The sequence below is a fragment of the Arabidopsis lyrata genome, assembly GCF_000004255.2.
Source record: "Arabidopsis lyrata subsp. lyrata unplaced genomic scaffold ARALYscaffold_1, whole genome shotgun sequence".
Taxonomy (NCBI): domain Eukaryota; kingdom Viridiplantae; phylum Streptophyta; class Magnoliopsida; order Brassicales; family Brassicaceae; genus Arabidopsis; species Arabidopsis lyrata.
Window position 1 is genome coordinate 28087658 of NW_003302555.1, and position 25378 is coordinate 28113035.

At 35.3% G+C, this 25378-nt stretch overlaps 7 protein-coding genes across 8 annotated transcripts; 6 read left to right on the forward strand and 1 right to left on the reverse strand.

Annotated features, from left to right (window-relative positions):
- The first annotated feature begins 946 nt into the window (after positions 1 to 946).
- LOC9327772 (metal tolerance protein 10) lies at positions 947 to 2183 on the forward strand. The gene is made up of 3 exons (XM_021010357.1): positions 947 to 1250; positions 1853 to 1965; positions 2048 to 2183. The coding sequence occupies exons 1-3, from the start codon at positions 1238 to 1240 to the stop codon at positions 2153 to 2155; spliced, it is 234 nt and encodes a 77-aa protein (XP_020866016.1). The 5' UTR covers positions 947 to 1237; the 3' UTR covers positions 2156 to 2183.
- Positions 2184 to 5263: 3080 nt separating this feature from the next.
- Positions 5264 to 6052, forward strand: LOC9327773. The gene has a single exon (XM_002891665.2). It carries the CDS (start codon positions 5407 to 5409, stop codon positions 5770 to 5772), a length of 366 nt encoding a protein of 121 aa, XP_002891711.1. The 5' UTR covers positions 5264 to 5406; the 3' UTR covers positions 5773 to 6052.
- A 2149-nt stretch (positions 6053 to 8201) lies between these two features.
- On the forward strand, positions 8202 to 10734 carry LOC9327774 (serine-threonine kinase receptor-associated protein). Its single transcript, XM_021012160.1, has 7 exons — positions 8202 to 8719; positions 8964 to 9099; positions 9197 to 9278; positions 9471 to 9646; positions 9757 to 9894; positions 9988 to 10127; positions 10330 to 10734. The coding sequence occupies exons 1-7, from the start codon at positions 8602 to 8604 to the stop codon at positions 10569 to 10571; spliced, it is 1032 nt and encodes a 343-aa protein (XP_020867819.1). The 5' UTR covers positions 8202 to 8601; the 3' UTR covers positions 10572 to 10734.
- Positions 10735 to 10831: 97 nt separating this feature from the next.
- LOC9327775 (probable histone H2A variant 3) lies at positions 10832 to 11949 on the forward strand. Its single transcript, XM_021012161.1, has 2 exons — positions 10832 to 11111; positions 11410 to 11949. Exons 1-2 carry the CDS (start codon positions 11004 to 11006, stop codon positions 11704 to 11706), a joined length of 405 nt encoding a protein of 134 aa, XP_020867820.1. The 5' UTR covers positions 10832 to 11003; the 3' UTR covers positions 11707 to 11949.
- Positions 11940 to 15115, reverse strand: LOC9327776. Of its 2 annotated transcripts, none has more exons than XM_021012159.1 (7): positions 14379 to 15115; positions 14024 to 14286; positions 13247 to 13939; positions 13050 to 13178; positions 12766 to 12969; positions 12495 to 12695; positions 11940 to 12407 (listed from the first exon to the last, which is right to left on the reverse strand). In XM_021012159.1, exons 1-7 carry the CDS (start codon positions 14671 to 14673, stop codon positions 12291 to 12293), a joined length of 1902 nt encoding a protein of 633 aa, XP_020867818.1. In that variant the 5' UTR covers positions 14674 to 15115; the 3' UTR covers positions 11940 to 12290. The 2 variants fall into 2 exon arrangements, with proteins under 2 accessions (XP_020867818.1, XP_002894401.1); XM_002894355.2 differs by having other exon boundaries at positions 14024 to 14310; positions 14403 to 15114.
- A 1655-nt stretch (positions 15116 to 16770) lies between these two features.
- On the forward strand, positions 16771 to 18373 carry LOC9330463 (caffeoylshikimate esterase). The gene is made up of 3 exons (XM_002891668.2): positions 16771 to 17270; positions 17394 to 17739; positions 17856 to 18373. Exons 1-3 carry the CDS (start codon positions 16940 to 16942, stop codon positions 18166 to 18168), a joined length of 990 nt encoding a protein of 329 aa, XP_002891714.1. The 5' UTR covers positions 16771 to 16939; the 3' UTR covers positions 18169 to 18373.
- Positions 18374 to 21041: 2668 nt separating this feature from the next.
- Positions 21042 to 22978, forward strand: LOC9327777 (root phototropism protein 3). Its single transcript, XM_002891669.2, has 2 exons — positions 21042 to 21980; positions 22149 to 22978. Exons 1-2 carry the CDS (start codon positions 21084 to 21086, stop codon positions 22761 to 22763), a joined length of 1512 nt encoding a protein of 503 aa, XP_002891715.2. The 5' UTR covers positions 21042 to 21083; the 3' UTR covers positions 22764 to 22978.
- Positions 22979 to 25378: the final 2400 nt, after the last annotated feature.

Here is a 25378-nt window from a genome sequence, read left to right on the forward strand (position 1 = left end):
CCAATGGTTTAATCATCACAGACTAAGACAATATATTAGTATTATTTTGAAAAGAAATTTTATATATATATACGTAAACACAATGGGTTAAGTTTTACTTGCAGTTAGAATTCCGTTACCATCGTTAACGGCCGTTAACGCGGAGGTACGAATCTACTAAAATTTAAAAAACAAAGTATTTAAAAGACAACAATAATTAAAGTAGGTATTTTTATTCCAATTTTAAAACTACACGTATTAAACGGCCAAATAAAAAATAGATCCGGTCAAAACCATCAAATCGACAAACGGTGTTAGTATTCTGTTAATTAATGGTGACTAGAATGCCACGTAAGCATCGTGTCATTAAAAAAAAAAATTAAAAAACGCAGAAGAGGATTTGAACTCGCAACCTTTACCATCAATGCCCAAACTGAATGACAACTAAGCTATCACAATTTTCGTTGTACACTCTTACATATACATTTATATATAACAAATGAAGATGTAACAAACTAATATGTTCAATTTTACTCCACGCCTGTCATCCGTCCAATTCATCGTCTCCGATCTAAATTCCCAAGAACACGACAGGGTAACGCAATGTATATCTGATTGTAAAATTCAAAACGAACTAATATTATAGCAACGAACTAAATCAGTTCAACAAACCCTAGAAAAGAAGAAGAAGAAGTAAATAAATATCTCAAAATCAAACCCAGAATTTACCCACAAAGATATATCAAAAAAGAAGAAACAAAATTTCTGGAAAGTTTGAGAAAGCCCAGAAAATCGTATACTTAAAAAGGAGGCTAACTCTCTCCATCTATTTGACACGTCAGCATAGAACAAAGTGACACGTGGCGATTTTTTTTTTTAAATAACCAATGATAAATCTTCGTATCAGTTACGTATGCAAAACTGTATTTTAAAAGGATAAAAAAAAAATGAAAAGTCTGCTCGCCATGTCAGCACTCTTGCAATTGCCACGTGTACAGCTTATAATTTTAACTCATTCTCTCTTATTTTTCGTCGCCGATTCGCTTCACCTTCCTCATCAGTTTAATAACCACATCTTAGGTCTCAACGTATACATCCAACCCCAATCAACAAATCCCTTTTATGATCATCATCTCACTTAAATACAAAGCAATATGGAAAGTGGATTCGAAATTCTGTTTGGCATCGATTCTGGAGGATTTTCGAAAGCAAGGAAACGTTCGAGTTGGCGTTTGTTGATTTCAGTTCGAAAAAAACCATGAAATTTATAGGTTTGTCAATTTGTCTGTTCTTTCTATTTCTCTTTCTGTTAAGACTTTGAGACTTTCTGCTCAATCCGTAAAGTATCGATTTGTATAGACTATAGACGTGAACGTAACATGATCATCGGCCATGACTTGTGAATTGTATAAAAACTTAATCGGTGTATGAAGACAGAAAAAAGTGATTATGCAAATATGTATTGTTGAAACCTGTTCGGAAAATAAATGTAGAAATTAACCAAAATCGCTTGAATTATTTTTTTGTAGTCTTCTGGAAAAATTTAGAGTGAATTATTTGATTCTCTCTGTTTAAAACCTTTCTATTAATTTGATTCAAGGGAGTATTAAATTTTTTTCTTTTTGTTGATTCAAAGTTATTAAGCTTTTGATGGAATCTTAAGCTTCTCTTTTGGAGTTTGTAATGTATATGCGCATATCATTTGTTTTTGAGTTATGTGGATGTTGAATCAAATTACCTCTATCTACAGAGGTTTTAAGGCGTTTTAGAGGGATTGAGAAACTGTTAAACCCATAAAGGTCGAGTGGTCGACTAACATATTGCTAAATCTTGATAAAGGGTTTTAACACTCTTCTTTGTTGTCTTATTGCAGGAAAGGAACGTAGAGTCTCTGAATACTACAAGAAGCAAGAGAGGCTCCTCGAGGGTTTCAATGAGATGGAGACTATAAATGAAACTTGTTTTGCATCTGGTGTTCCAACTAAGGTCTGGCCTCTACTATTTTTCTTTAGTTTCTTCTTATGTATGTCACTTTGAGATGAATCTTCAATGTTCTTGGTGTCAACAGGAAGAAATAAAGAAGCTTGCAAAGAGTGAGAGACTGGCAGTTCACATATCAAACGCAACAAATTTGGTGCTTTTTGTGGCAAAGGTTTATGCCTCCATGGCTATGTGATTGCTTCAACTTTGGACTCTCTCTGGGATCTTTGGACTCTCTCTGGGATCTCTTGTTTGGTTTTATTCTCAGGTTGACAGCTAATGCCATGAGAAAACTAAACCAGTTTCATTATCTTATCGGAAAGCGCCGGATGCAACATGTGGTATGCTTGTTCTGTTTTTCTCTATTAACTTCTTTGTTTGGTTTATATTTTGATTCCTCTGGCCAGTTTTTCTACAAACTTCCTTGTCTCATAAGAAAACAGAATTGATAATGATACACGCTTTAAATTTACATGGCATCATTGTGTTTGCTTTCGTAATGGCAACTCTTAGACTACATGTTTTGCTAGAGTTAGTAAGGCAACTAGCAAGATCAAGACCGCCGGAGGTGAAAGCTCTTGGTGTTTTGTTTCTGATTCTATCATCTAAAATTTCTCTGTGTTTGTTCTTTTTTCCACAGGATGGGTGTTTATAGTATTAAAAGTTGGTGTGACAAGTCAAGCAGTTCTGTGGCAGACAAGTTAGAAAACAACCAGCCGTCACACTCAGGTGTATGCAAGCTGTTCGTGATCAGTCTCGTGTAAGAGCTAATCGCGGAGCGCCTTTAGACTCAATTGAGCTAAAATATCATGCAAAGCGGACCAGAGGTAAAGATAATTCGAAAAACTAGGTAATAAAATACATGAGTTTCGAGTAAGACTATTGAACAGTACTTTAATTATGTTAATCTTGTTGATGTGTTCCACATAAGGGTTTATGTGGTAATCTCTCAAGTTTAAAGGAATAGATGGAGGGGGAAGGAGCTATTAAGAGGGAGAGAGCTATGGTTTATTATGCTTTCACACATCAGGTGATAAGGTATAACTAACAATATTTGACAATGGTTTCATTTTAATATGTTTCAGGTTTTGATTGTGAAAGTGCATGGGTTTAGGTGAATTGGGTGTTGTGTCAGTATCGGAAGAAACTTTGACGCTGCTGATGATGATATTCGTTCCAACTATCTACACCTTGCCATGGTTCTTTGGGGTTCTTCAATGATGGAGTTCGTACTATTTTGGTTGTTTTTGCAAAAGTAGCAACGATGAAAATTTGAAGAAGGGAATTCTTTTACATCTATGTTTCAACAAATCAACAAGGCTTATCAAGGTTTGGTTCTATTTGTCTATTTGCTATAAACTGATAACATGATTATCAATGCTTAATTTTCGTACCCAAATACCATGAATCCATGATCATGGGTTTCAGAGCGGGTACTCCAATCTTATTTGCATTTTTCCCTCTTCTTATTTTGGTTTAACGTTTACAGAAATGGATACAAAATCTGACAAATAAGGTTTATTTATTGTCTTCTCTGCAGCTCCTTTGACGAATCCCTCCAACATCTTTTCTTTGATTGCACATTCTCTTGTGAAGTTTGGTCTTTTTCACATCTAAAGCCCATCTTACTCCACCAAATTTATTTGAACATGGACTTAGATGGATTAAAGACACTTCAAGCAACCCAGATATCACTTTGATCCTCAAGCTAGCTTTACATGCTTCCATTTATGTTATTTGGAAGGAGGAAAATGGGCGGTTGCATTCGCAAGTGGCGAGACCTCCGTCGGCTCTGATATCTGACATCAAGAACACTATCCGTGCCAGGTTGGATCAGCTTTATAGAGCTCGAAGAGTTAACTCCTCTATCGGTTCGCTTTTGGAGACATGGTTTGATCTGTTTCAATCTTAGCTTCTCTGCTTTCTTTGTTTTTAGTTGTTCCCGCAGGTTATTGTGCTCTTCCTTCTATTAGGCCTATGCCCGTTTGGGCTTTTCAGACTTGTAATGTTTTTATAAATGAAAAAGGTTTCCTTACAAAAAAAGGTTTAGTGAGAACATCTAAATGGAAATGCAAAAAAGTAGACTTTGAGCTTAAGGGTCAGGGTAATTTGGCATTTCACAAAATTTTTAAATGGTTTCTTATAATGGGAGTATTGTCTTCCTGTCTATTAACAAAAACTAACCAAACTTTTACTTTTAAATACTTATGAATTATGATATATAACGCGAAAGCCCGCACGTAGTGCGGGTATTCACCTAGTAGGGATTGAAGTGGAATTGATTTAAGGAGTTGATGATGGTTTGAGACAAAATTAGTGAAGGAATCTGATAAACAAATTAGGTATATTTCAGAAATCTAATTCGAAATTATGAAATTGATTTTTTCAAATTTAAAATCATCATTCGTTGGAGAGACGATTCTTCTATATGAAGAAACGATTCTGAAACTGAATGTAGGTACGTAAATGGAAGACAAATGACAAACTGACTTTGTGTTTTATATATATATATATATATATATATATATATATATATATATATATATATATATGTTAATATATACAACGAAATTTCTTATAGCATAATTGGCATTGAGTTTGGTCATTGATTGTCAAGGTCGGGAGTTCGAATCTTCAGGTGGGGTTTTTTTTTTTGTAAATTTAAATGAGACGACGCCTACGTGGCATCCTACTCAGCATCAATTAACGGAATATTAACACCGTTTGTTGATTTGATGGATTTGACCAGATTTAGAATGTTCGTGTGGGAAATGCAAAATTTAGTTAAGTTCATGTAGTTATAAGCACGACTCAAAGTTATGTGTATAAATTCGATAAAGTAACTAAGTTTAGGGGGGAATTGGCCGTTTTTCCATGACTTTGAATATATAATAGATAGTTTAGCCGTCTGTCTCTACGAATTTTTATTGTACAACTGTAAAAGTTATCATTATGCAATTTATGTCATAATTATATGATTATGCAATGTTACTATTCAAAACTAATATTCGTTTCCGTTTTTGGAAAGGAAGAAAGGTATATTCTTAGAACAAAACCTTCATTTTTTCGTCTGATATTGTAGACCGACCGCTGTCACTGTTTTTGTATGCAAATTGCATTAACCAAACGGCTCTTTCACGTTTAAAATATTTCTTTTAAAACTGTATTTCGTAGAAAAGTGCAGATCAAGACATTGCAATCTGACAAAAAAGAGCGTGTAGACTTATCCATCTCCCAAGGTCACAATCCAATACTTGCGTGTCCACCATAAATCTCCCTGCACAAGCACAATTCAGTAAAAGCTTCTACATTGATTACATATCCAACGTACCATATCCACTTTCAATTTGTTAATCATATAAATTTTGAAACCCTAAAATTCAATTTTCTTCTGCCTTTAAATCCCCAAATCTTCACGTTACTTTTCTATCTACATTTTCACTTTCAATGGCTTTGATTATCTCCTGCTCCGCTCTAACCACGATCCGAGCATCTTCCGGATCCGAATCCCTTAACCCGGGTCCGAATCGCAAGAAATCTGCTTCTTGGTGGGCTCCTCTCTTCGGTTTACCCTCCGATCCCAATTACCTCAACATCGAAAGCTCAGGCTCCGCCGTGAATCCGGAATCAAATCCGGGTAAACCCGATATTTCCGGGTCGGGTCAGAAGTTTCGTCGCGGTTGTCTTACGGAGGAGAAAGCTAAGCAGTTGAGGAGGAAAACTGCAGAAGCTTCCACGTTCCACGATGTTATGTATCATTCCGCCATTGCTTCTAGACTTGCGTCTGATATCTCCGACCGGGTCGAGGATTGAAACGGATTCGGGTCAGATCTGGAAACGAATCAATTAATGAATAATCTTTCTTCTTTAAGTGTTCCTGTAGGATGCAGACCATCTTTTATCGGTGCTCCTTTTTCATTAGAACCGTTGGATTGTGTGTTGTAAATTCTGGTTAACAAGAACCGTTGGATCGTTGCTTAGTCAATTTCCCTTAATTTCTTCTGTAATCAAACCGTTGGATCACCACTTGTTATCTTTAAGACAATTGTTGTCCCTAATTAGCTCTTTTATGTAATCTCAATTTTAAGAAGTATAATAACTCTTAGTAATAGCGGGCAAAAAAAAAAAAAAAAACTCTTAGTAATCTACTTCAGAACTTGAATTTGGTCTTGTTTTACTTAACCATACTATTTTACTATTTTACAAATTCCACTCACATAAGCTATTATTTTTTTTTTTTTTGAACAAACTTTCATTTCATTTCAAATAAAGCTATTATTATATGTTGTGACTTTTGTCATTGAAAAGCTAACACTTATATAAACCACTCCAAATCTTAACGATGATCGTGAATTTGGTTCTTGTCTTTGTTTAATCTTAATATCGTCGTTGTTTCAATGTACTGATGATATATCTGTTATCTCCGTTAAGTTCTTTTTATAATGTTCAATGAAGAACCACAAAATGTAAAGTGACTTGTGATATTATATAATTCATTCTTGTGAGTATTTTTGGTCGTTTTATAATTTTATCTTAATTCGAAAAATATGAAAGTTTGAACATTTTCCACCTTAGGCAACTAGTTAGATTTGAGTTTGTAAGTAGTAGTGAACATATAGTAGAAGCAACACACTTGTGTTTAAACAAAGAACGGAGAAATGAAGACAAGAGGAGAGATATGTAACATTCTCTACTTGAGCTTCCACAGTGCCGGGCCTCAAAAGAATTTCTGAAATCCACTAGCCAAAATTATTTACAAATTGACCCAAAATTAATTTATTTTAATAATAATTGGCCCAAATGTTTTAAAGCTTCTAAAATAACCTGTTTTTTTATAACTGTGGCCCAGAAAAAAATCAGGGCCGGCCTTGCTTCCACCTACTTGTACTTTCTCCACTATTCTTTGATTGTCTTGATCATTAATGCCAATCCAACACATTAATGATGTCCAGTAAATTTGTCTCAAATAATCTATAACAATTCACATTTTCTACTTTCTAGAATCAAACCTCAAATAAGATGTTAAAACATTAAAACACCAAATAAGTTTTTATTTTGTTTATCTTAGTAATAATACTTTGTTTTGTTTTATTTGCAAAAACGGTTGACTGTATTTAGTCGCGCATGTTTTTAAAGTATGAATTCATCTGATGATGACATGATATTTTGCATAATATTGGTTTTTTTTTTTAAATGAGCACAATAAAATACATTAATTATCTGGAGATGTGCCTTTAGTCAAGTGGTTAAATCCACTTGACTCCGCCTTTTCCACCGGAGTTCGACTCCAGTAAGTTGCGTTACCCCGCGTAGTAGGGATTGACTATGGATCGGACCTTGTCGATCAAAAAATGTCAAAAAAAAAAATACACTAATTATTTATGAATTTTTTTTTTATTACTTATTTACAAAAAATTTAACCTTTTTTTATGCCAAGTAGCAAATCAATCCCTTCCCATATAGTATTTAGGGGTGGGCATTTAAACCGAACCGAACCGAACCGACCCAACCCAACCGAACTCAAACCGATCTAAACCGAACCCAAGCTTATACTCAAACCATTCGGTTGGGTTTATTCTCAACCCAAATGGGTCGGTTCGGTTCGGTTTAAAACCGAACCGAACCGATAACCCAATGTGTTTATTTAATTAATTATTTAATTATATTAACAATATTGTAAATAACTAAATATGTGTTTATTTTTACTTTTATAATAATTTGAATAAATGTAAAATAGATTTAATTATCTCTAAAACTCTAACCCTAAAAAACTTAGGGTTCTCCTTCTAAAAAACTTACAACTTGAACTTGATATTTAATGACTTTACCAATTTCAATGTTCAAACTTCAAAAACAATGAATTTTTTTTGTTTTGTTACATTAATTGATTTTTTGAACCGAATTCAAACCGAACCGAAGTAAAACCGAACCGAACCAAACATAAACGGACCCAAACACAAACCGAACCAAACTAACTTCGGTTGAGTTTGGTTAGAGTTTTACGAAACCCAAATAAACCGACCCGAACCGAACCCGAAGTTAAACCGAAATGTCCACCCCTAATAGTATTCATCTACCAAAATCACCGTAACTCCAAAAATTTTTTTATGCCAAGTTCTCAATTCAATCAAAATGAGTTTTGCACGAGTTCAAGTAGCAATTTTTTTTTTTTTTGTGAATGGACACCGATGTTAAACCAAAAATATAGGGGTCGCTTATTGCAACACATGAAAAATATAGGAACTAACTTGAAAAAAATACAAATAATGGTCTTCTCCTTCCTGTGTCGATGTAGAAATCCCTAAAACTTGCTACTGTTTGCAATACTTTGTACAAATAAAAACCACCCAATTCCTTCGCTTTCCTCTACAAATTTCCACTTTCTTAACTTTTCTAGTTCGAATTCATCTTTGGTTCTGTAGAATTCTCATGAATCAGCATTCCACTGTAGCTACAGATTTCTCTATTAAGTGTAGATCGATCGAAGTTTATAGATTCGGGATTGATTCTTCTCCCAATAAATCTGTAAAAATTACAACAAAAATTTAGATTTTTAGCTACTCGGAATCTACCTTGAATCGTTTGGAATTGAAAAACCTTTCCTTTAATTTCAAAGAGTCGCTCAATTAGGGTTTAGGATAAATGGAGAAGAAGAAGGTGACGATTCCACAAGTGTGTCATGGCCATTCAAGACCTGTTGTTGATTTGTTCTACAGTCCAATTACGCCTGATGGTTTCTTCCTCATCAGCGCTAGCAAAGGTAAATTATTATACTTTTTGGTTTCTTATCGAAAAATTGGATCTTTTTGTTTGTCTATTTAGTTACAAGGACTGGTGCAAAACTCATGTTGATCCAATTGAGTAACTTAAAACGATTTGGTTGGTGGGTATTTTATAAATGGGTTAGCTTTTGTGCAACTCTAGTTTTTGAGTATGGGGCAATACTTGTTTTCACAGTTCTAGAGTTTTGAGTATTTGAGAATATTTGTGTTTTGATGATTTAGATTCGCATCCAATGTTGAGAAATGGGGAAACTGGAGACTGGATTGGGACATTTGAAGGGCATAAAGGTGCAGTTTGGAGTTCTTGTCTGGATAACAATGCATTACGTGCTGCATCTGCTTCAGCCGATTTTTCAGCGTATGTGTTTGATTAGTTTTTGTTCATTATTATGATATATTCTTAGGATACAGCATGTACCTGTTGGCCAATCATCCGATTTTTTTATTTTTTTCAGCAAACTTTGGGATGCTTTAACAGGGGATGTGCTGCATTCTTTTGAGCACAAGCATATTGTTCGAGCATGCGCCTTCTCAGAGGTTCGTTCAACCTATTTACTCGGAAACTGTACAGAATTTAAGTTGAAAGCTTTGAGGATTTGTTTATTTAGGTGATAGTGGAATTGTTCTCCAGATTTGACTATTCTTAAACATTTGTTGTTTGTGGATGGTGCCTTGTCGTTCCGCTTTTATGCCGTAATCACTAATTGATTGGCATTTTTCTTTCACTAGGATACAAAATTGTTGCTCACAGGAGGGTTTGAGAAAATTCTTCGTGTTTTTGACATGAATCGGTTGGATGCACCTCCTACAGAAGTTGATAAATCTCCTGGTTCTATCAGAACCCTCACGTGGCTTCACAGTGATCAAACAATATTAAGTTCCTGCACTGATATTGGCGGTGTAAGGTATGAACTAAACAATACAAGTGTTAATTCACATCGTAGCATACAACAAGGCATAGTTTGATAGACGCTTTGTTTGCTTTTCCTTCTCTTCTAACTGTCATCTTTTACAGGTTATGGGATGTGAGGAGTGGGAAAATTGTCCAAACGTTAGAAACTAAGTCTCCTGTCACCAGTGCTGAAGTGAGCCAAGATGGACGGTATATAACAACTGCTGATGGGTCAACTGTTAAATTCTGGGACGCAAACCAGTAAGTTCTCATTCCAGGAAGAGAATCGGATATTTTCTTATTTATCTTTTGTAATTTGCTCAAACTCTTATGTTTGTCCCTTCTTTTTGCAAGCTTTGGACTAGTTAAGAGTTATGACATGCCCTGCAATATTGAATCTGCGTCCTTGGAACCAAAGTCTGGTGAGAAGTTTGTTGCTGGTGGAGAGGATATGTGGGTCCGAGTATTTGATTTCTACACTGGCGAAGAGATTGGTAAGTGGCTCTCAAAACATTTATGCAATCATATTCCAAATCAGACTGTGTCGTTGTAGCGTCTTCCTTAAGTTCCAGAGTTTCAGCTTGTTTGGATTTTATAAAATCCATGAGTGAAGAGCTTGATAGATCTTTGAAGCATGGTTCTTCAAGCTCATGTGAGGTTTTGGTTTTCTGATTGTCATTTTTGTCTGAAACTTAGGATGCAACAAGGGACATCACGGTCCAGTACACTGCGTGAGGTTTACTCCCACTGGCCTGTCCTATGCCTCAGGATCTGAAGACGGAACCATCAGAATCTGGCAAACAACACCAGCAAATCCCGAAGAGAATGAAACAAGCTCAAGGAGAGTGAAGCATAGCGTGGATGAAGTTTCAAAGAAGATTGAAGGCTTTCACATCAACAAAGAAGGAAAAACCGCAGAGAAACCATCTGATACTTAAAGCTAAAATGAGCATATAAAAAAGCCTCTATATGTCTTAGTTCTTGATTATGCTGTGTTTTATTTCCAGACTGAACGAATATACAGAGAAAAAACAAACAAAAATCTCTCTCTTCTTTTGAATCAAATCAAGCTATGGGTGTTAAATTCTCTTTTGGTTTTCACTAGTTCTTTGTGAATATTTGAAAACAATTAGGGACGATTTTGAGATTTATGATAATTTGTTGGGCTTGGGCTTGGGCTTTTTTCGAGGTATAAGGGTAAAATCGTCATTGAGAGTTTCGTAGACCGACCTTTCTCTCTCTATCTGGGACAACGTTTATCGAGAGACTCTTCGAGCTCATCTTCTTCTCTCTTTTTTTATCTTCTGGTGGTGCGATCTCCTTTCTCTTTCAATCTCCGAAGATTTTACAGTGAGATATTTGGCGGGAAAATGTCGGGGAAAGGTGCTAAGGGTTTGATTATGGGGAAACCCAGCGGTAGCGACAAGGATAAGGACAAGAAGAAGCCTATCACTCGTTCTTCTCGCGCTGGTCTTCAGGTATATATAATCTCACTCGATAAGTAGATCTCGTAAAGTGGTAGATCGATGAGATTCTGAGCTAGATTTGGTGATATCAGCTATGAAATTGAGTCATTGGGATGCGAGATTTTCTGTAATTTGTTTGAGATTGTTTCATTGAGCTTTTGTGGTTGATATTGAACACGATCTTTTGTAGAGATTTATGCGATATATGAAATGTTTCTGGGAATAATGGAGATTTGATTATAGTTTAAAGCTAATTTGATTCATCAATGTGTGTTTGTTGAGCCATTTTTGTTGAATTTTATTTGTGTAGTTCCCAGTTGGTAGGGTGCATCGACTGTTGAAGACTAGGTCCACTGCTCATGGAAGGGTTGGAGCAACTGCAGCTGTTTACACAGCAGCGATATTGGAGTATCTGACTGCGGAAGTTTTGGAGTTGGCTGGTAACGCCAGCAAGGATCTGAAGGTGAAACGTATCTCGCCGAGGCACTTGCAGCTTGCGATTCGCGGAGATGAAGAGCTTGATACTCTCATCAAAGGAACTATAGCTGGTGGTGGAGTCATCCCTCACATTCACAAGTCGCTCATCAACAAATCCGCCAAGGAATAGGACTTTTAGTTACCCGCTTTGTTCTGTGTTGCTTTTCTGTTTCTTAATGTTTCAAGAGTTGTGTTTGATAAGATGCTAGAGAGCTCTTGTAGGATTGTTTGCTATTGTTCGATCGATCGGCGTACTTTGTGTTAGAGACGTGAGTCGATTTATCTATCTTTATGAATGTATTCGAATGATTATCCGAAAACCATTTCTGACTACTTTGTTGGTTTGTTCTTATCAAAAGCAAATTCATTGGTAGGGATTTGTATTTTCTCTGAATAGAAATCATATATACATCATACATAAGAGAAATCACAGGTTTGTGTTTGAAAAAATTAGGCTGATAATATTCACTTGACCTAGTTGACGTCGAAGGCTCTAACTTGTGCAGATAATGCAATTCCGAAGTAAGGTTCTTTGTAGCAAATCTGGTTGGAGTTTTGATCCTTTTAAGAATAGACTGATGAATGGAACCACGAAAAAACATATTCTTGTGTAGAGAGCTGATATCGTGCTGATGTTTCATCAAGTGTTGTAGGACACTCCTCATGTGGCAGATGGCCGCAACCAGCGATCTCTTGAGATGGTCTTATGTGGTTTTAGGAGTCTAGTAGTTTTGGTATCAGTCTGCAAATGAAGGAACCAAGAGCGGCGACAAGTGTTGTAGGACACTCCTCATGTGGCAGATGGCCGCAACCAGCGATCTCTATGAGTCTCTGTGTGCACAAACAAATACATAGACTTAGATTCAAGATAACGGAAACAAAGTTATGAAAGTCTTGTTGAGAGGATGTGAAACTTACAGAATTAGTGAGTTTTGAAGCCAGAACTTGTGAAGATTTCAAAGGAACCAGAGCATCTTCAGCTCCGGCAACAACTAAAACAGGAAGATCTCCTATTGATTTTAACAGAGCTGATGCATTTTGAGGTGAAAGTATCATCTCATATGATAACTTGCTTATCTCATTGAGTGCTTCATCCCAAGCTTCTAAACACAGAGGAGCCTGAAATTAAAGGTAACTGTTTAGTCTCAAATGCCATTATGCATGGTTACAAAGTGAAACCAGTGATTACCTTATAGAGCATAGTGACATCAGTGGTTAGCTTGGTGGTGTCACACCATGCACGCCGGTTCACCAATTGGGTTATTTCGGTTCGCAGTAAAGGACGGACCAAGTGCTTCTTTCTGAGTGAAGTATGAAGAAGTATCCTTGCAAAGGCAGGAACTACTTCTCTAGATAAGCTAACGTTTATCAAAACCACCCCTTTGATTGTGATCTAGGGATTATTCAGAAACAAGTGTATTGTTAGTAACAATTAAACACAAAGTCTTAATCATCCAAAATATATGTTCTTACATTGTATTTAGAGGTAGATGCTTGCATTCTTTCGACGGCCTTGAGAGCAAGCAAACCACCATCGTCGTGGCCAACGAGTATCACCGAAGAAAACCCCATTTCAGAACAAAATGAAAGTAGTAGATCAACCTGTTTGAATCAAGTATGTCAAAAAGAGATGGAAGATGAACATTTTCAACATATTTAAAGAAACTGACCTGGCTTTCAAGCTTGTAAGGGTTAGCTAGATTTCTCTTCTCCCAATCTTTCCGGATAAGCCTAGAGGTTAATCCCCAACCAGGCCGGTCATATGCAACAACTCTGCAACCGAGCTGAAGAGACAATTCTCCCATTACATGCCTCCATGAGAAGACTCCTCCACCAAATCCATGAACTAGAACTATACTAGTATTCCCATCTTTCTGCAAATCATCACCAGGATTCATAGAATTTATGTGATTCACATCATCCTTATTGAACAAGCTCATGGGTGTAGTTTGGTAACTGGCTAACAAAGGATCATATAGCGATGATCTATCGGGCTGAATAGTGTAGCTACGATGGAGATGACTGCTGTGAGTTTGGGAGATTAAGTTTGACATTTGCTTGTCTAACAGTCTTGATCTTCTCGCATTCATATCCGCTGCAGAATCGCTTACAATAACGAAGGAAGATACAGACGGTGAGGTACACTGCTTGTAATGGACATATAAGCCTTGGATCATGATGAATAAACTGTCTGCATTTGCAAGTAGTCTTGGTTGTAGTAACTCTTCTCTATCCAAAGATGTTCCCCTGAAAGATTTTTGTCTGAATTCACCGGCATAAGTCAGGATTTTGCAGTTTGATCGAGTGAAAGATTGACGGTGAGCCTTCTTGTAACCTGAGAAACCGGATTTGCATGAGAGAACCTGCAAAATACCATAGAAAAGAGTTGAGCTCCAACCACAAATATCTAAAGGTAATAAGTGAAAACAAGAGAGCAGTATTTTTACAGCTTCTTGGTCAATCTTGTGGTACATTAGCTTCCTTCTTGCTCCACAGCTTTTTCGATAAGCTACCACGACATGAGCTATACCGAAAACCGCAGAAGATAGTAACAAAACCGGCATTCCCCATGAGATCTTGAAGTAATAGACCTTAGCCTCCTCAAGATGAGAATTCACAGTGAAAACACAAGTTTTAACCAAAAGAAGAAGTATCCCTCCAAAGGAAAATAACATCACTGTTTCAAAATAAAGACCATAAGCTAATCTTGTGTCTTCACAGATCCAAGAAAGACCTGTTTCAGTAGAAGCTCAATGAATCAGAGAGGTCTTAGAAGTGCTAACATTTGTGTTTTGAGTAAGAGAGAATTAATGAGTCCGTACGTACAGATAATGAAGAGAGATCTAAGGAGGGAGACGAGTGGTACATCAATGAGAGAGCTCTTGAAACTGTACTGACGAAAATGTTGTGCAGGGGAGTAGCACGTGAGGCACGTGATGCTGGAGACGATAAGACAAGGAACCACCACATCAGCCACCGTGATCAGAACCGGTAACGAGGAAGCTAACAGAGAGGCCATCATTGCTGCCACAAAGAACATGGTCCGGAAGCATCTTCGTGCTTTCTCCGCCACAATCCACGACTTCCATGTCGCCATTTTCACAGACAGTGGCTACAACAACTTGAGGAGATTATGTTTCCAAATATTGGGAACTTTTTGATAATCCAAGAAACTTTGAGCAAATATCCAAACCAGAAAATGACTCGGTGGCGTGACTCAGTGGGTTGTGACGGTTTATTGACGGCTGAGGCGGAGAAGCGCCGGGCATTCTCCGGAAATGGTCGTAAAGAAAGTTCACCGGAATTTGCAACTCTGTCTTTGCTTTTTATAAATGGACCATTTTATTCAAATTCAGAAAAAACGTTAGCTTTTAGGGAAATGTGTAATATAATTTGTAACGGTTGATATATTATAGAAAGCAATGCAATTTTGAAACCATTTTGGTACATAAAATATAGTAAAGAGTTGTATAAGATAAATTGAATTAATGAGTGGGAAATATTAAATGATTAATGGACCAAAAGACAGCAAAGACAAAGAAATGATAAGTGTGTTTGGAGGAAGAGTGGCACATAGAAGCATGTGAATGTTAGGTTCACTCTATATAATATTCTTCCAGCCATTTTCTTCTGTCTTTGTTCCCTACAAAGTTAGCTTACTATGTATATACTTTTTTCTTACTATAAAAATCATTTTCATTAAATAATTTGGTAACAAATCATGTCGTAATTTATCAAATCATGACTGTTATTTTCTTTCTTTGTTAGTCTATAAATAACGAATATCAATTTTGTTATATATGTAAAGACATGGAAAAAGGGTTTTAAGAAAATTTGAAATTAGAAAATATGGCTGTGTACAGATAATTGAGATGCAATAATTATGAAGCAATGATCTGGCAGAACAAATCAAGATGTTTATGCCTAGATAATTACGGGATCTTTGTATCAAAAAGTTCAAAAAAAAAAAGTGTTATTATAAAACATAATAGAATAATAAATCAATATTCAATACTTTAATAATTATGTTCCCATGCATGTTACTGCAGAAACATTGGAATAAAAATGGTACGCCGTTTTATGTACGTTTCATATAACGCATGTCAATACAATACGAGGAAAGTCGGAAACTACTTAATAATGTATATATTATTATCTTATATCATTATATGTTCATAAATATTAGATAACTCATCCCTTTTCATTATTACATATCTTTCTCGTATCAAATTAATTTTTCTATCTATAAATATCAATATGATTTTTATTTTTTGTAATGCATATAAATCATTGTGATTTTGTTTCTTCATGATTGTTCGGAAGTTTCTTGTTTCATATTAAAAAAAAAATTTAATGTTCAATTATTGCAAAAATAATAGAAACCATAATGTATATTAGACTTATGTGCATTTGGTTCACAATTAGGAATATATTCGTTTTGTCAAGAAGAGAAGTATTTTATAAATGGGCCGTCGGTTTTACTTACTTACACAAGGCCCAATGGTGTTATTAAACATGCCCACTGACCAATTCTTTCAACTAGTTTGGTACAGAAAATAGATTGGGGTGGATATTAAACCGGACCGACGGTATATTCCATTGGGGTAGGTAAGGAAACGAGCGAACCGAACCGGGGTAGGTGAAGAAGTGACTGACTTATCCGACATGAACCAAACCGGGTCGGGTCGGGTCGGGTCGAATCCTAACACCAACTTTTCGCACCAACTCTCTACTGACCCTACCAACCCCCGGCCCCACCGTGGTTGGTGAAGTGACTAATCATTTTATAATTTTCCTTTTTTTTATTAATCATATATATTACAGTTTAATCACATGGATAAGATCATAATAAAGTTGCCAAATGACGAACCAAAATTATCTGTAATAGCGACACAAATTCAAATAATAATAAAAAATGCAACACTAAAACCAGTATGTAATTTTTAGTTTTACTGAAATATTAGAATGTGGAAAAAATGAATCTTCATCAAAATATTGTGTGATTATTACAAAATTTTAAATATTTTTATGGTATATTCTCTATTTTCAGTAATATATTTTATTTAAAAAGAGCAGAACATTAATTAGAAAGATATTAATCAGTTGTCCAAACCAATCAGAAGTCTAAGAAATCTTATATATTAAATATCTGTTAAATCTTAAATCAAAATATTCACATAGTTTTGATATACCGTATACAAAATTTAAAATAATATAATGACATTTTCTTTAAATTAATTGTATTTAATACCGTATATATAACGTGTAAAAACTCATTTCTCACGCTCTTGAAAATCTCACTTTATCAACAACTCCAAAAACCAAAACTCACTGAAACAAACAAAAAAAAAAACATCAAAACGATGCCGTCGGAAGCGGAAAGCTCAGCGAATTCACCACCACCACCACCACCGAATTTCTGGGGAAACATGCCGGAGGAAGAGTACTACACTTCACAAGGAGTACGTAACACCAAATCATACTTCGAAACACCAAACGGCAAGCTCTTCACTCAAAGCTTTTTACCATTAGATGGTGAAATCAAAGGCACTGTCTACATGTCTCACGGCTACGGATCCGATACAAGCTGGATGTTTCAGAAGATCTGCATGAGTTTCTCTACTTGGGGTTACGCTGTTTTCGCCGCCGATCTTCTCGGTCACGGCCGTTCCGATGGAATCCGCTGCTACATGGGTTCGTTACTTCGTTCCTCTGTTTTGAAATGTTTAGAAATTAAGGATTTTGTGTAGTTGATAAGATAAAGTTACGATCTTTAGGTGATTTGGTGGTTAAAGAATTGGTTTTTATGGTTCTTAGGTGATATGGAGAAAGTTGCAGCAACATCGTTGGCTTTCTTTAAGCATGTTCGTTGTAGTGATCCTTATAAAGATCTTCCGGCTTTTCTCTTTGGTGAGTCCATGGGAGGTCTTGTGACGCTTTTGATGTATTTTCAATCGGAAGCTGATACTTGGACCGGTTTGATGTTTTCGGCTCCTCTCTTTGTTATCCCGGAGGATATGAAGCCAAGCAAGGCTCATCTTTTTGCTTATGGTCTCCTCTTTGGGTTGGCTGATACTTGGGCTGCAATGCCTGATAATAAGATGGTTGGGAAGGCTATTAAAGACCCCGAAAAGCTTAAGATCATCGCTTCTAACCCGCAAAGGTACTAAAGAACTTCTTGGAAGCAAAATGTTTATGGATGTTGCAAGTCTCTCATCAAGTATAAAGCTTGAGACTTTTTAAATGTTTTGATGAAATAATGAGATTTTGCCTTTGTAGGTACACAGGGAAGCCTAGAGTGGGAACAATGAGAGAGTTACTGAGGAAGACTCAATACGTTCAGGAGAATTTCGGGAGAGTTACTATTCCGGTATTTACGGCACACGGGACAGCGGATGGAGTAACATGTCCTACATCGTCGAAGCTACTATACGAAAAGGCATCAAGCGCTGATAAAACATTGAAGATCTACGAAGGGATGTATCATTCGCTGATTCAAGGAGAGCCTGACGAGAACGCTGAGATTGTGTTGAAGGATATGAGAGAATGGATCGATGAAAGGGTTAAGAGGTATGGATCTAAAACCGTTTGAAGAAACCTACATTTGTGTTACAAGAACTTAAAGAGAAATGTATATTGATGTTATGATCTGTATCGTCGATTTGACTTGTTTTGCTGTCTGTTGTAATCCAAGAACATGACTTTTCTGATGTCAGAACTTATATATCATGGATTACAGAACAGGTCTTGCACTTTTCTAAATCTTGGATTAATCTATACAAGATTGACATGTTTAATGACCGTGCAAACGATATAAAATATATTTCAAATTTTGGCTTGTGGCTATGGTTGCGAGTGCGAATGTATCATAATCAGTAACACAATTGACGGTGCAAAACATATTTATAATCAAAATGGGACCATACAATATACAATGTTGTCTAGGCTTCATCGTCAAAAGAGAAGATGTTTAAGTTTCTTTCATCTATTTTTCGCCTCTGTTTTTATCCACACGTACATTATTGTCCTAGAGAATATTTAAGACACGTCCACCGGTCCACGTTCCCTTGTTTGTACGTATTCCCATTGTAAAATTTTGTATGTTATCTCTTTTGGCATTATAAGGAGGGGAAGATTTTGTCTTGCTCTTTATCTCTATCTTCTTCTCAGCCTCTCAAATCCCTGTCCAACGGTAAGATTGTGTCCCGAACCAGCCGTTTGGCCTGTCTCTTATCTTTTACACATGTAAAAATGTCTCAATGTTTTCGTGTTTTCTTGCTTGCCAAGACTTGAATGTTCCTTTATCCCTTCAACTTAGTCATGTTAAGTTTGTGTGGTGTTCATACATTATGATATCTATCTTAATATACCACTTATTTACGTTTGAGATTATTGATTTTGTTATTTTTATTTTAACCATTCAGAAAGTTTTTTGCGTTTTCATAAAAGTGATTCCGCGCTGTATATATGCATATGTGTAAACTATAAATAAAATCTTTAATTTACAAAAAATAACTACCTTTCAAGAACATTTTGTTCAGTTCAAATGTTCTCGCTATTAATATTATATATAAGTCACCACCAAAGGTTTTAGGAGCAAATCAACTTGTGTTAGTCTAGTAGGTTTGTAAAATTGGTAGAGCAAGACTTTTAAGTTTTATATGATGAAATACCATTCACGGATTCAAAGAGAGCCAGACGACAACGATGAACGATGAGGTTGTGTTGAGGGATATGAGACCTATTGGAGGTTGAATGGGTGAAATCATGAAAGGGTTAAGAGGTATGGATCCAAATAAATCCGTTTCAAACCTACATTTGTGTTACATGATATGAAGACAAATGTATATAGATATGTTATGATCCATGACTTTTTTTTGTTGTTTTTTGTGTTGATCCAATAACATTACTTTTGTGATGTAAGAACTTATATATATATATATATATATATGTGATAACAGAAATCCTATGTTATCAGATTAACATGTTAATGATACAATGAGCATGGAAACAAAAATAAAAGGTACAATCTCTTTGTTAATGTTAGCTTCTGGTTATGGTTGCATTGTATACTAGTTACATACAGTACAATGTCATGTGGTTTTCATAATCAAAATTAAAGAATCGAGCCCAAGCATCCGTGGTCTAGTGGCAGATGAAGCTTTGGGAAAGGGTGAAACACCCAAACCTGAGTTCGATTCTCCCTGGAAACAAAAACACATTTGTTTGGGAAGTCTGTCAGTTGGACCTTGGCCCAATTGGTTTATCTGGTAGCCAGAAATGCAGGCGGCTTGACTACTTCCTGGCACTTAGTCGGAAAGCCTTCCAAACTCGGGATAGGCAGAGTGGTAGCCCGTAAAGGCCTAACCGTTAACACGGTGGACCAGTCCACTATGTAGCACCTCGGTGCGTTCCTACCGGGGCCGACCGGATAGTCGATAGGGTTTAAAAAAAAAAAAAAAAAAAAAAAAATTAAAGAATCGAAAATGTTTAATGTCGTCATTTGTCTGATTTTCAACTCTTTTTGATCCACACGTACGTTGATTGTCCTAGACAAATATTGTGGACACGTCCATGTTCCCACGTTTTCCCTTTGTAAAATTATGTATGTTTTCTAAATATGTTTTTTGGAATTAATAGAAACGTTTTTGTCTTTCTCTTTATCTCTATCTTCTTCTCAGCCTCTCAATCCTCTCCAACGGTAGGAATATGTTCTCCAAACAGCTAAATGGCCCATCTCATATCTTTTACTCATAAAATATCTCAATGTTTCCGTCTCGTTCAATTGCCAAGACTTGAGTTTTCCTTAATTAAATCAAATAAAGTTTGTGGATTTCAAACAATGTGAATATTCATTTTGATATACCATATGTTCACATTTGGAAAATATGTTTTGTTACTTTTCATCATTCACTGCATTTATCAAGTTCTTACGTATTTAAAAAGTGATTTCGTGATTTTTAAACATTCATAGCATTCATCAAGTTTTCATAATTTCAAAAAGTGATTTCGTTGTTTTCATCATTCACAAAATTTAGCAAGTTTTAAAAAAAAAACAAAAAAAAAATGATTCATCTATGCATGATGCATATGTTTAGAATATAACTAAAAGAATAAATATAAGAAATAATAAATCTACAAAAACTACTTCTTAACATTTTGTAGTTATTTCACTATTCTATTATTCCCATATTTTTCTAATATATCAATCACCATCAAAAGATTTAAAAAAATCAGCTTCTTTAAGTCTTCTAGACTTGAGTTATACGAAACATTAATACCCTAAACTAAAATCATATATTTATAGAATAGTGATCATAACGAATAAATCATACATAATCTATCTATACTAATCAAAAGATTAGTTTCTTCTAGGGCCTGAAAATTCCAAAATTTTCCTACAAAAATATCAATAATATTTTTTTGGATTTCCAAAATCTAAGTTTATTGGTTTTATAGGAAATGGCAAGAATTTGTTCTTTCCTTTGGAATTTTACCTTGGGAGTTATGATGAGACGACGACGTTTCAATGTAAGACTTTTCAAGAACAGAGCAAACGTAATTGCTTACACATGCACTCTCTATAAAACTAACCCACCCCCACTTTACACACACTACACAAATTCCACCGTGAAAAATACCAAAGACATGGACGAAACATCTTCGCCGGAATCTGCCACCATCTCCACCAAATCTCCGTCAACCTCCACCGGAAAAATGGAGTGTTCTTGGTTCGACGATGGTTGCATTCTTGACATTGATAATTTCATTAAAAGCATTGCCGGAATCAAATCCAAAGGTGTTCGTCCCGATATCATCGGCTCCATCATCGTTCATTACGCTTCCAAGTGGCTTCCTGACCTTTCTGACGTCGTTATAAACCCCGAAGAACCGCAACTGCAGCCGCAACAGCAATCGGAGAGCTTCTCTGTTACTGCATTTGTGATGAAGAAACGTTTCTTTGTCGAGACTCTACTCGGAATCATCCCACCAGAGAAAGATTCCGTTCCCTGTGATTTCCTCCTCCGTCTTCTCAGAACGGCGAACATGGTCGGAGCAGACTCAAATTACAAGAAGGAGCTCGAGGAAAGGGTTTCATGGCAGCTCGATCAAGCTTCCCTCAAGGAGCTAATGATACCTTCCTTCAGTCACTTGTGCGGGACATTGCTCGACGTTGAGCTCGTGACTCGGTTGGTTAAGAAATTTGCCAGACTAGACAACGAAGGAGTCAAATCCGGTGCTTCCCTGGTTAAAGTGGCGAAGCTCGTCGACTCTTACTTAGCGGAAGCTGCCTTAGACGGCGATTTAAGCCTCGCGGAGTTTATTTCCCTAGCCGAAGCTCTCCCTAACCATGCTCGTGTAACAGAAGATGGGTTGTACCGCGCAATAGACACTTATCTCAAGGTAAATGTTAAGTTTTATGAGCTTCCCGACTTAAAATTAATTGGCAATGAATGGATTGGCCCGTCTCACATTTATATTATTTTATGTCCTAAGAGTAAAAAAATTGATAATTTGAAGCATAATTTGTGATGGGTTTGATTCAAATTGAATTTTGGTTTTATTGTTTAGGCACATCCTAAAGTGACCAAGCAAGAAAGGAAGAGACTTTGTGGACTAATAGATAGCAAGAAGCTATCAATGGAGGCATCTCTTCACGCTGCACAGAATGATCGTTTACCGGTTAGAACTATTATTCAAGTTCTGTTCTCTGAGAAGGTAAAGCTGATTCATCGCAGTCACAACAACATTGAGTGGAGTGGCTCATCATTCAGTGGCGCTAGGAGCAGCCCTAATCCTTCCGGTTCACACTACTCAGAGTCTGGTCCTGCGCGGTGTATGTCCAAACGCGAGATAAATGTTCAGCAGGCAGAGATAAGAAGATTGAGAGAGGATATGGCAAAGCTTAAGAGCGAGTGTGAAGCGATGCAAACGCAGTTACATAAGGACAAGGTGATTGAAAAGAAAGGTACTTGTACTAGTGGTAATAAAGGTTTTTTTAGGTGGAAGAAGTTGGGATTTAGGAGCGGTTTAAGCGTTAGCGTTGTGGAAAACACAATTGGTGAAGATTTTGGTGATAATAGAGAAGGTGAAGAATATGAGTATGCGACTCAAACGCCTGGTAATATGAAGACAAAGCTTGTTAAAGGAAGAACACCTTCTAGGTGGAGAAAATCTATGTCTTGAAAAACCGTCTTAATCGTCTTTAGTTTCTGTTCTTGTTGTTACCTTGTTGTCCATTTGTTCTTCAGTCTTTGTTTTTGAATGTAACATTTTATAAGCTCATAAAGTCATATCGATGGCTTGTGGGTCAAGTTTCTCAATGGTTTTATCTTCTCCGAAACTCTCTTAGATTCTTGTACATATAGTTTCTCTGTTTTATCATCACTTAATTTCTTATCTTCGAAAACTACAAGTCTGCAAGAGTTTTTCAGACATTTTCTAATTGTCTTGGTTTGTTCCTCTTCAATTTCCCATTGCTTTAGGTCTTTCACTTTGAGCATTAGCCGCTATCTGTAAACCTACATTAGCTCTATACAATCTATGGGCCAAATATTTGGGCCCAAACAATATCAGGCCCAACTTATATGTCGTTGAAATTTTCTATATGTCGAATGAAATTGGAGTATATTATGGTTCGAAAAAAACTAAAGTAAGTCAATGTCAATGGGATCGCACTTAAAACCCAAACATATCCCGTCGAACACGCCTCCTCCATATTAAAAGTCAAGTCAACCACTCACTAAACAAATTTATTGAACCAACAACTAAAAAAATGTGATGGCAATTCATTTATTTTTTGATAAGACTCATTTTATTTATTCTAAACTTTGTTATGCGCTAATTGGACAACAGGATAAGATTTTGGGTGTGAATGTGATTGGTTGAGTTTTAAATCCTTTCCACCGTTATTTTTTTCTTTAACCAATCATCCACTTACTGTTTAATCAATTCAATTAGTCTGGATTTTTTTTCTCTGTCTTTTTTTTTTTACATTACATAAATATAAATTTAGTTTTCCATTTTAGTAATAAAAAAAATTCTAAATATATTAATCAAACGTATGAGCTGAATAGTCGAATGTCTAAAAAAAATTCTAAATTATCGATCGTTAGACGATTTTTTACTGCTTAAATGAATGTTAAAGAATCTAGACGGCCGATTATAAGAATCCGGTTATAAAAATCATGTTTTTTATTCACGAATTGTGAAACCTATTAGAGATTTAATAAAAGACTAGATACATGATCCGCGCCTTGCGCGGGAGGAGGTTGATGGTCACAATTTTCTATATAAATAAAGAAATTGTTCAATCTTTAAAAATGTTGAATATTTTGTGTCTTTCAATAAAAAAAATTTATATACGTATAAATCAGTGTTTTTACGTCCGACCCGAACCGTCCGGTATGTTTGGTTAACCTGCGACTCGTACATATCTCTGGTTTAGGTTTAGTGGTAATGTCCGTTAAAAGATAGGATTTTAGATTTTTTTTGTGTATTCACTATTTAGTTATTTTTAGAACTTTTTCAGTTTTTCATATTTACTATCTTAGTATATTTTATAGTTTTAGTTGGATTAAAAATATAATAAGATATACTAAGATAGCAGGATAGTGAATATGAAAAACTGATTTATGGTTTTTCATATTCACTATCCTACTATCTTAATATATCTTATTATGGTTTTTCATAAAAACTAAGAAATGGTTTTTTATTGTTTAGCTGGGTTAGTCGAAATGATTTTTAATTTAGTTGGGTTAGTCCGTTAAAAAAAATCATTTCGACTAACCCGCATTTGGCAAAAAAATATCAGTTATTATTATTGTTAGACTTCATATTTTGTAAAACATGATATGATTATTTTAATTTTAATTTTTTAGATTTATAAAACTATATAATCTCTATAAATTTTATATTTAATTTTAAAATTATATTTATGGTTTTTAATTTATTTAAAATTAAAATAATAATCAATTGATCCGTGTTTGAACCCGGTTAACCTAGTGACTTAGAAAGAAGTTTGCTTCATTGTTTTGATCGGATTTAAAAGCATTGATACAAATGTGTAAAAGAAATTGCATGATTATAGACGAGTAATGGAGAAAGATAAAGCAAATGGAATACGTATTATAAATTTTTACACTACTACATATTATTGAACGTATTATAGATTTTACACTACTACATATTATTAAACGTATTATAGCATGATTATAAGTTAAGTAAAAGAAATAGTAAAACGTTAAATGAATAAAAGAAACTAACTTTAGCATCAATCAAGATTAATTTTGGATGCTTTCACCAACATTAGCAATGTATTGTAGCCTCTACTACATTTTAATGATCTTGCTAATATAGAGATAAAGGTGGTCTCGAAGCCTCTCTTACTAATATTAGTTACATAATAATTTGTTTAAGTTTGTGGTATATTTATTTTGGAAAGATTTGTTGCATAATTATTTGCAATTTTAATTAGAAATTCGTTTTGATTGATGGAATATATGTATGTATAATACTAATGACAAATTCTGTAAATAGTCTAATAAAATTTGGGCAATTATTTAAATAGGTGACAAATCATTCTGAGAGCGACACGTCAGCATGACAATCTTGTTAATAATACATTAATGTAAAGTTTATTTTTTTAGAGTGTTTCTCTATTAATATATAAGGGATAAACCAAAATTATTAATTTTTTATTTTACTTGTAAACAAAATGCAAAATGGCGGAGTAATATATAACTTGTTGACAAATAAATTAAGGGGAAATAATTGTTCGAATAAATTAAAAGAAAATTTCC

Excerpts from the sequence above, each read along its gene's own strand:
- LOC9327775 (XM_021012161.1), top strand. The coding sequence starts at position 11,004 with ATGTCGGGGAAAGGTGCTAAGGGTTTGATTATGGGGAAACCCAGCGGT. Across the intron at positions 11,112-11,409 it reads CTTCTCGCGCTGGTCTTCAG|TTCCCAGTTGGTAGGGTGCA; the intron begins GTATATATAATC and ends TTATTTGTGTAG.
- LOC9327772 (XM_021010357.1), top strand. Across the intron at positions 1,966-2,047 it reads CATCTGGTGTTCCAACTAAG|GAAGAAATAAAGAAGCTTGC; the intron begins GTCTGGCCTCTA and ends TGGTGTCAACAG.
- LOC9327776 (XM_021012159.1), bottom strand. The coding sequence starts at position 14,673 with ATGGCGACATGGAAGTCGTGGATTGTGGCGGAGAAAGCACGAAGATGC. Across the intron at positions 13,179-13,246 it reads CTTACAAGCTTGAAAGCCAG|GTTGATCTACTACTTTCATT; the intron begins GTCAGTTTCTTT and ends TGATTCAAACAG. Across the intron at positions 12,408-12,494 it reads CTTCAAAACTCACTAATTCT|AGACTCATAGAGATCGCTGG; the intron begins GTAAGTTTCACA and ends TTGTGCACACAG.
- LOC9327773 (XM_002891665.2), top strand. The coding sequence starts at position 5,407 with ATGGCTTTGATTATCTCCTGCTCCGCTCTAACCACGATCCGAGCATCT.
- LOC9330463 (XM_002891668.2), top strand. The coding sequence starts at position 16,940 with ATGCCGTCGGAAGCGGAAAGCTCAGCGAATTCACCACCACCACCACCA. Across the intron at positions 17,271-17,393 it reads TGGAATCCGCTGCTACATGG|GTGATATGGAGAAAGTTGCA; the intron begins GTTCGTTACTTC and ends TATGGTTCTTAG. Across the intron at positions 17,740-17,855 it reads ATCGCTTCTAACCCGCAAAG|GTACACAGGGAAGCCTAGAG; the intron begins GTACTAAAGAAC and ends TTGCCTTTGTAG.
- LOC9327777 (XM_002891669.2), top strand. The coding sequence starts at position 21,084 with ATGATGAGACGACGACGTTTCAATGTAAGACTTTTCAAGAACAGAGCA. Across the intron at positions 21,981-22,148 it reads CAATAGACACTTATCTCAAG|GCACATCCTAAAGTGACCAA; the intron begins GTAAATGTTAAG and ends TTTATTGTTTAG.
- LOC9327774 (XM_021012160.1), top strand. The coding sequence starts at position 8,602 with ATGGAGAAGAAGAAGGTGACGATTCCACAAGTGTGTCATGGCCATTCA. Across the intron at positions 8,720-8,963 it reads CCTCATCAGCGCTAGCAAAG|ATTCGCATCCAATGTTGAGA; the intron begins GTAAATTATTAT and ends TTGATGATTTAG. Across the intron at positions 9,647-9,756 it reads ACTGATATTGGCGGTGTAAG|GTTATGGGATGTGAGGAGTG; the intron begins GTATGAACTAAA and ends CATCTTTTACAG.